Source organism: Glycine max, chromosome 9 (assembly GCF_000004515.6).
Source record: "Glycine max cultivar Williams 82 chromosome 9, Glycine_max_v4.0, whole genome shotgun sequence".
Classification (NCBI taxonomy): Eukaryota; Viridiplantae; Streptophyta; class Magnoliopsida; order Fabales; family Fabaceae; genus Glycine; species Glycine max.
The window spans coordinates 40,016,378-40,026,440 of NC_038245.2; the positions used below are offsets into that span (position 1 = coordinate 40,016,378).

The window sequence follows — 10,063 nt, forward strand, 5'->3', positions numbered from 1 at the left end:
TACTCAATATACTATAATAAAAACAATGTTAAAATAGTAAGTATTATAAAATACAGCGTATAATAAATACTCCTATAAAAAGTAAAACACGCCGTATATCAATCCAATATAGTACAGTAATAATTTAACATTAAAATATTTATAAAAAAAAAAAAACAATACTTTCTCCGTCCTATTATAACTAACGTATAAAAAAATATTTTAAAATAATTTTTATTTTATTTTTTATGTAACATTATTATTTTTATTTATATCTCTTATAATATCAATAATAAATAATAAAATATATAAATAAATTAATGGTGATATAAAATTAATAATTTTTATTTATTTATTATTTTTTATTGATTTATATAAAATAACCTAAAAATGACAATTATTTTATTACGGAAGTAGTAACAAAATAAACCTTATCTAACAAATTCAATATTTTGAAGTATAAGCCAGAATAATAAAATAAATATTATAAATAATATAATCATTAAAATAAATAGTGTAATATAAAAAATATTCCAATAATAATAATAAAATAAAATAAATTTATCCTGTATCGTTATCAATAAAAAGGCAAAAATAAGAAATTCTATTTTATTTACACATAAAAACAAAGGGAAAAAATAATAAAATCTTACCTTATGAACAGAAGAAGATGAAAAAATATGCATATTATCTTATATGAAAATATAAAAAAGAAAATCTAATCAATATTATATTTTCTTTTTTTAGAAGAGTAAATATTATATTTTCAAGACAAGGGAATAAATAAAAAATAAATAAAACTAAAAGCTGACATTTTAAAAGCTGATATTTTAAAAAATTATCAAATATTTTTTTTAACTAATTAAAAAAATAAAAAATTAACTAAAATATTTTGTCAAATATAATATATAATCTACCGAACATAATCATAGTCAACCATACTTAGTTACAAGCTTATTTTTTGGCAGGTTAAAACAAGAGAAACCAAAATGGGTTAGTAAAATTGCTAACTGATAAGTAATGGAAAAGCTATTCTATTTCTACTCTTAATTCTACAACTAAAAGAAGTAAAAATAACATATTGATAGAGGGATATAATATATTTATAACAATTTTTTTCTAGAACCTATCTAGATAATATATTTATTGATTACTATTAAAAGAGAAATTAATACTAAGGATGAGCTTAAAAGTGCATATCACTATTAATATTCTATTCAGCAACAATAAATACTTTGTAACATTTGTAACAGTAACTTTGTCCCAACCCATTTAAAAAAATCGATTAAACAGGTTGGCCCAATTGACCCAATTGACCAAGATCCATGGTTCCGAAAACAAATGTCATATTTTTTTATTGGTAAATATTAGTTATTAGTATTATTAATTTTTGTTAGTAGAATAAATAAATATCATATTTTATTACATTTTTTTTTCATTCAAATAAACCTACACACTGCACGAGTATGACATCTCGTTATTCCCATAATATAACAGTATCTATTTAAAATAATCATGAATTTTTTATATCTGCAGTATAATTTGCAAATTTTGGACGAGAGAAAAGACGAGACATACTGAAACATGATGAAATAATTCATATAAAATAGAATTTGTAAAGTTTTGAATTCACGTGCCACTAATTCCAACGTGCAACATTGAAATGGCACTTTTTATTTGTCACTGAAATCGTTCACAGGTACAACAAGATTGAAATACAAATTTTTTAAAAAAAGGTATACAAATGAGTTAAAATAAAAATCACGTCGTCAACATTTGATTGTAATTCCATCATTGCTCCCTTGTGAACAGACGATCCAAATTCTTCAACAAGTAATGAATGGCGCACAAAAAAGAAATTATGGAGACCAACCAACGTAATCCAAATAAACCACCACCACCACCACTTTGTTCAGAAGTAGCTGTTCTCGCACTCACACCTTCACCACTGCAATGCAAATGGAAAGCTCTTAAGGGTCTTAGACAAATTTCTTTCTCATTCAGATCAATCAATATAATTACTCAGTTGTTACCATTAACAAATAATACATACATTACCGGTGTAAAGGTATTTTATAATATTATTCAATCACAAATAATCATGTATGATAAGTTTAATGAGTTTTAAAATAATTACTTTAAAAGTCATATCAAAAATGATTTTTGATTGATTGATATTGTAAAAAGTTTTACATTGATAATACATGCTAATAAACTCGATATTCAATCATGATTCTTATTTTTTTTTCTTTGATTTATATGCAAAGCTAGAGTAAAAATAAAATATTCATTTGGTGTTCAATTTTTAGTTTGACACACGAGGTAGTTACATGCATTAAATGACTTACCTTGTGGTTGGATGATCTTTAATTTTTGGTGTTGCTGCTGCTGTTAATAGGGTTAGTGGAGCTCCAACTATCCCATGTTCAGAAACTTTTTTAGGCCTTGCTTTTGCTGCTGGTCTTCTGGATGGAGCTGGAGCAGAAGGCTTTGGCATTTGTGTTGGATCTTGGGGTCTCTCACTAGGAATAGGTACCTGTTTTGCCTGCAATACAATAAAAGGTTTCCAAAGTTGTTTTTTTTATTGAATTTGAACTACAAGTACAACCAATCAAAAGCTCAAGGATGTGCTAAAATAATAATAATAATAAAGTTTGTTGTAAAAAGTTATGTTCATATTATCTTGAACTCTTGATTGGCTGTATTTGTACCTATAGAAATTAGAAAGTATGTAGTGTTGCTCTTGAATTTGTGACAAAGGAAGGAATACCATTCACCAAACTTACCAAGTTCCTGAATTGAAGGTTATAGAACATATGGTTGTATCTCTCCTTTGCCAACTTTTGCTCCTTGTTCAATCTTTTCCAAAAGCCATAAATTGATCCCATATTCAAGACTTTTTTTGCATATATCTTCCATGTATAGCTGCAAGGGAAACCCAAGAATCATATTAAGAAATTCAACCATGAATGCAGTTAAAAGTAGCAACACTTGTTAGTTATTAAGAATTACCATTCATTGATACGCTGAAGACCGGCTTTTGACATTCTGTTCCAATGCTCAGAATCAATCTTGCACTTTTCAAAGAAGTCAGCAATCTTGTCACTTGATTCATCTCCATTGTAAGGATCAATATGAAAGCCTGAGACCTCATCAACTATAATTTCAGCTGGTCCTCCTTGATTTGTTGCAAAAGTAGGTAGTCCACAGTTCATAGCCTCAATGACTGTGAGACCAAAGGCCTCATACAATGCTGGTTGCACAAAAGCTCCCTTTGAATCTGAAATGCACCGGTACAGCTCACTGTTGCGGTAGCGATCGGTTTGAGCTGCAATCCATCTGAATTGTCCCTTGAGATTGTACTCCTTCATCAAGAAATGCATCTTCTTGATCTCCTCAGTTTCTTCTCTGTCTTTGGATTTGGCTGGATTGAAGAATCCTCCAACAACCACAAGGTTCACCAAGCTCCTCAGCCTCTTGTTTCTTGCATACCACTCAACTAGGCCACTAAGGTTCTTCACTTTGTCAAGCCTAGCCATGGAGAAGATGATTGGTTTCTTCATGTCTTCCAAAAATCCTCTGAGTCCAAAACACATTATAGTTTGAATTAGGCCATCGCAATGAAATGACACACTTTCATTACTAAAAAACAAATTGATGATTGAGCAAAGTGCAATGAAACTCACATGTGCTCTTCATTGTCATCCTTACTAAAAAGTAGTTCTTCAATGGCAGGATGAAATGCGATCAATCGCTGCTCTTTCTCTGTGGAAGGGAAGTAGACAGATTGATCAGCTCCAGGTGCAGCAATGTTGAACTTTGGATCAAACACGTTGATACCAGAGACTGCGCGACAAAGTCCAGGCATGGTGAATGCAGTGTGTGTTTCATACTGTCCCGGCTTTTGCTTGCTGATGATACAAAAGAGTGAAATGTTACCCTCATGTTTATCTTGACCATAGGATGCTTACTTGGCATGTAAGAATATCAATATGTCACTCACAATAAAAAATTAAAAAAAGGCATACCTTCCAGCAATCTCTTGGTATGTACTAGTTATGATGAAATCAGCTGCATTCATTGAGATTATGTCAGCTGTGAACTGACATGAGAAGTGGTACTTTTCATCAAACGCCATCCATTTGGCGTCGGAGTCCTCATATTTGGTCTTCTCCAAAGCATGAGCAATGGTTGCCTTCATTTGTTATGGGTAGAAGTTTTAGTTCAAAGTGCTGATGGGAAAAGAATGTGCATAGATAAGCTAGGAGATTAAAATGAACCTGAGTCACTCCAAGTTTAGAAGCCATTAAGGATGACACCAAGTTTCCATCAGTGTAATTTCCAATTATGAGGTCAGGCTTGTCTTCCATGAGCTCAAGAATCTTGGCAGTAGCATCCTGTTGATGATTAAAGAAATATATGAATAAAAAGAGACACATAAGCACGCGTTTTATGTTCTGTTATTCTTTTATTCTTCTCACTCTTCTCTTATATGGAAAATGGGAGATATGATTGAGAACATGCCTGTGAAAATCTTTCTAAATAAGGGTAGATATCAAAACGGGAGACCCATTGGTGAAGCATTCCCTTGTCTGTATAGAAAGGGACCCTGAGAATGTTGGAGTGCTTAGTGTGGGTGACAGGTTCTAGTTCTTGGTTACATGTGGTCCCTTTGGCATCTGGTATGAGACGAGTTACCTGTGCATGGAACATTAGTTCAAAGCCTCTAGAAGAATGATGAAAATAAGATATGTGATGACTAATGGCTTTTACTTTTTGAAGCATAGTTTGTATTTTTTGTATTAGTAGTTAGTACTTAGTAAGTAGCCTACCACAAGAATCTGAGGCTTCACATCGAGGCCTTGTAGCTCAATCTTATGGAGTAGCTCCTCCTCTAAGGCCCTTACTTGATCAAGAATATATACCACCTGTTAGAACAAAAGAAGAAATAAACAGCCTCAGCCTCAGCCTCATTGAAGTTAATTAAAGAGTAGTGTTACACAACCAGAAGAAGAAAAATAGTAATACTTTTGACAATGTTCAGCTATATTCAAGAGTGATGGTTAGACAAAATAGCATGGAGAGGACTACTCATACATCCAAATGTCAATGAGCTTAGCATGCCAATTCATTTATTCAAAAATTTCAGGAACAAAGTTTTTTGAGTATCTAACTTTTTCTTATATCCAATCATTGAAGAGGAGGAATTCCCACCTGGCCTCCAGTGTCTGGCAATCCAAGGACATCTGCTTGGCCAAAGTATCCATGAATGGAGAGGATAACTATGTTGAACATATTTGGAAGCCTGCTGAAAAGTGATTCCAATTTCACTGGATCTGCAGATTCTAGTACCTCGGAGAGCAATTTCATTGTCTCTTTAACTCTTCCTGCAGTGTTGCCCCAACCTTTATCAAATCCCCATTCCTTGAACCTGCAGACAGTAATAGGAGATTTTCAATTATGAAAATAGTTTTTTCGCTTGCTCATATGGTTCCTCAGGCAAACTGAAGAAAAAAAGTAAGAAACAATCAGAAGTAGATAACTATATTATTTAAGATCCTAGCTTAAGAAAGATAAAATTATAATAATGCTAATTCATGATTATCTTTAAAATAAACCAGCCTATGGATACAATAGGAATCTTCAAATGAAATTCATTAGTACTTTAAAGACATCATCAGATTAGACTTTCTTAACCTTTTTTTTTCCAATCTTTTCATGTGTATTTACTCACTGTTATCAAAATGGAGGATAAAGTAAAAGAGTTAGATGTTGACCTGTCCTCAAATTTCTGGTATGGTGTGTCTTTGTGGAGTGCAGATACATATGCTTCAGCCACTTTCAGTGCTTGCTGAAGCTTTGGCATGGTGTTCAAGGTGTCTTTGATCATAAGATTCTGCACATTGATAAAAGAAATATGCAGTCACTGATGTTAAACACTGCTTTTCCAGTATTACAAAGTCATTTTTTTATTGCTTTTTCATGTGTATACATTTCAATCATTTGATACTATCATCCAGGCTTTTTATTTACCTCTCCTTGATAGTTAAGGCTCAATAAGTAATCCAGCAAAGGATTTATGTTTTGGGAGCTCTCACTCAACCTTGAGGTCAAGATCTTGGTTGTAAAGTTTAGTCCATTCCCAATAGAAGAAGAAAGAACCATGCGAGGGGTGGAGAAATCAATAGCCCCAAAGTCTAGCTCCAAAGCATTTTCATCATTTGCCCTGCACATTCAAGTCTGTTCAGCATTTGCACTAACCATTGGCACAAACAAAACACAACATGGCTAGCCAAAGGGTAATAATGTAAATGAGCGGAGATATAAGACTGGTTGGATGGTTAAGAAGGAAGGAAAGGAGATAAAGGTGGCAGGTTGGATCCCTCCTGATAACAAAAAATCTAACAATCTAACAATTAACATTTGCCGAAAAAAAAAATAATAATGTGAATGAGCTTCAGAGAGAACCACTTACCATTTCTCATCAAATATCATTTCCTTGTACTTCAAGTATTCTACAGCCTCAATACCTTCTACTTGCAAATCATCTGCATTCACTTTAATATATTCCCAGAAGCCAGGATTAGGCCTCACTGCAAAAGCAATATATGGGGGAACAACAGCTGCTTCCTGAACACAATTCCAATTTGATCCATAAGTCATATTATTCTCTTGAAGCCCGTGTTTGAGTCTCTCTATAGAGACAAACTCTTAGCTATGAAATGAACAAAAACTGTACCTGAGTGCAACTGAAGATGTAACCCAACATGCCATCTAAAAGCTTTTTCCTCTCAACTTTATCTTCAACTGTTTTCTCCGCATCATCCATTACATGCTGCTGTTTCATTAACCTTTTCCCACTTGCAACAAACCTGTTTTACATTTTTCCACCCATATAAAAACCTTATGGAAATGAAAGAGCCAAAGTGTGGAATACAAAAAATATGAAACTCATTTGAGTATGACCATGAACTATTGACATAGGTGATAGGACAAAACTAATACAATTTTGTAGGTGCTTTTGATATTGTTCTCCGATCAGAATTGGAGCTTTACCTTAATAATCTATGTTAACTTCTAATCCAACTTTTATTATACAATTAAGTTATCGAGGTGAAATTTTGATTGAAGAACAATACTAACATAGACATATATATAGTACCTGGCAAAGCATCTCTTCATATGGAACCGGCTTTGCTTCAAGGCTTCTGGCATGCTATCTGTGATTGAATCTGATCTCTTCAAGGCAGAGTTTGAGGCAGTAGAAGCCATTTGAGGGCCAGTGACTATAAGATAATAGTAATAATTTGTGTTGAATTAAGAAAGGGTAGTTTTGAGCATGTTGTTTTGGAGGGTGTGGAGAGAGTATTTATATATATTGGATTTATTTGAATAATCAGAAAGAATGAATGTTGGTTATCATTTGTCTGAAAGTAAGAGTGGAAGCAAGAAAAGAATATGTGAAATGTTAAGGATGGAGGAGAAAGCAATATATTGTGTCGTTTGATTTAAAAGTGGAGGCAAAGAATGTTTAAGGAACATGAAGTTGTTCTATGAGGTAATATCATTGTTCTTTTCTTTATTCCAACTCAAATTGCACACGTTGTTATTGAGCGCTTTTCTGAATTCTGACTAATATATTACTACTATTATTTATATAATGCATATTATTATCGTATAAAATCAATTGCGTATACGTGTGTACACACTACACAGGGAGTTAGAAAACACTACTTAATTTAAATAAAATTTTACACTATCGTCTAGTTATATATTATTATAAGGAAAAAGTTTATTGACATTTATAACAATTTTTATATTAAAAATATTTTTTTATTTATTGACATTGACATAATAAAAATCCTTACACTGCTCCTCAAAAAAAAAAATCTTTTACACTACGGTAGATAAAAATTAAACACAAAATTACTATGCGTAATAAAAATATGTTTAAGCGTTAACAGTAATGATATACTAATAATATACATGTGACTACCGCAGCTGGATAATTTAATATTGTTTTAATTTTTTTCAGTCAATTGTATGAAGATACTACTAACTACGAGAATACTAGTAAATTGGCAGCTTTAAAGACCAATATATAATTCTAATTATCATCTTATTTAAAAGGTTCAACTATTCGCTTGGTCTTTATTGTTATTAAAAGTTACTAAACTAAATTGTTTCCTAATTAGATTGGATTCCTAAACTATGAATGGATCTATTTGAAGGATACCTTAGAGTATTGAAACTGACAGAAAATAATTTACAAAATAAGAGATAAATATAGTCATTTCTTAGATATTTAATAATTAATTAATCATTATATATAAATTGAACAGTGTCTGATGGCATGGCATGTCTTAGCACAAGACTTGAAGCTAGGGGCTATCCCCTTACTGCACTTTTGTTCTCTCTTCTCCACCATTTTCACTTTGATCATGTGATCTCTCATACAATGAGTACGGTCAAGTTGGACAACCGTTAAAGATCTCATATTTAAAGTTGTACAAAACTTTTTATTTAGTCTATATATGAATTAAATTTCTATATAATAATATAATTTAATAATGTCAACATGAGTCGTCCGAAGAATTGTTTTTATTAAGTTGGATTATAAAATCTAAAGATAGATAAGTTATGAACATAAAAAAAAATATGCTCTCACGTCCAGTCAAGCAATGAAGTAATCTTGAAGTAGTAGCGGTGTGGGTGAGTGTGTTAGGTAGTGAGAGACGTAACAATGTATAAGAAAGGATCATAAGGAGAGGTGAGATCTACTCTCTTTTTTTTATGAGAAGGTGAGGTCTACTCATATGAGAAAGGCCTCAAGCTTTTGATAGGACAAAACAGGTCACCAATTAGAAAAGTTACCATGTATTGCACCAAAAAAAAAAAATCAAACAAACAAACAGGAAAGATAAAATTGATCATGTGATTAGGGGTGGGCAAGGATTAGATTTTTAAGAATCTAATCCATATTTATTTAAATGGATTGGATCTTAAATCTACATTCATATTTTTTTTAAATAGTTTGGATTTAAGATCCAATCCATTTCAATAGATATGGATTTAATCATATCCACTTAAATGTTATAAGGATTTTTTATTTTTTTTTTATAAATTTTAGTAATTAAACGCTAAAAAGTAAAAACGTAACACTTGTTCATTTAAGAGTTTTTTTTAACCAACCTTGATCAAGATTATTTTTTATTGATCTCAGTTAGGGTATTTTCGGCCTACCTCAACTAAGGCAATTTGAGCTAACATTAGCCCAAACATTTTTAAATCAATGTCAACTAGAACTATTTTTTGACTAACGTCAATCAGTGATTTTTTGGTCGACGTCAATCAAGGAAGTTTTTGGTTGATCTTAGGTAAAGTTATTTTTTTGTTGAAGTCAGTTAGGGTTTTTACTCAATGTCGGTTGATAATATCTTTTGGCCGACATCGATTAGGGGTTTTCAATCAACGTTGACCGTGACTGGTTTTTGGTAAACGTTGGTTAGGATTTTTCTAACCAACATCAGTAAGGTTTTTTTTGGTCGATGACAATCGTTGATATTTTTTGGCCAAAATTAGTCGAGCCTATATTTTGGTCAATGTTGACTAGGTTTCTTTTTTTACGCTGGTTGAAACTATTTTTTGTTGGCGTCAGCTAGGGTTTGTTGGCCAACATCGACCATGACTATTTCTTTTGGTCGGCGCTAGCTAGGGATATTTTTTGTTGACATCAACTAGGATTTTTTCGATCAACGTCAATTAGAGGAATATTTTGGTCGACGTTAGCTAGGTTTTTTTACTAATGTCGATCAATGATGTTTTCGGTCGATGTCGACCAAAAAAATCCTAACCAACATCTTCAAAAAATGTCTTCTCTAATATCGACCAAAAAATCTCTAGTCGATGTCAGTCAAAAAACCTACCTGATGTCGACAAAAAAATAATCTCGATAGAGATCAGCAAAAAAAAACCCTAGCTGGTGTTTACCAAAAAATAACATCGACTGATGTTGGGTAGAAAAACTTTGGACGACATCGGCCAAAAAATAGTTTCGACCAATGTTGGTCAAAAAAACCCTTAC

The 10,063-nt window shown here is 32.1% G+C and overlaps 1 protein-coding gene across 1 annotated transcript; it reads right to left on the bottom strand.

Moving 5' to 3' along the window:
• Positions 1-1,557: 1,557 nt before the first annotated feature.
• On the bottom strand, positions 1,558-7,387 carry LOC100805344 (sucrose synthase 7). The gene is made up of 15 exons (XM_003533249.5): positions 7,142-7,387; positions 6,719-6,851; positions 6,455-6,609; positions 6,013-6,205; positions 5,757-5,875; positions 5,194-5,410; positions 4,812-4,907; positions 4,504-4,677; positions 4,260-4,376; positions 4,008-4,174; positions 3,666-3,890; positions 2,992-3,558; positions 2,766-2,904; positions 2,328-2,524; positions 1,558-1,927 (listed from the first exon to the last, which is right to left on the bottom strand). Exons 1-15 carry the CDS (start codon positions 7,249-7,251, stop codon positions 1,771-1,773), a joined length of 2,766 nt encoding a protein of 921 aa, XP_003533297.1. The 5' UTR covers positions 7,252-7,387; the 3' UTR covers positions 1,558-1,770.
• Between the last annotated feature and the right edge of the window lie 2,676 nt (positions 7,388-10,063).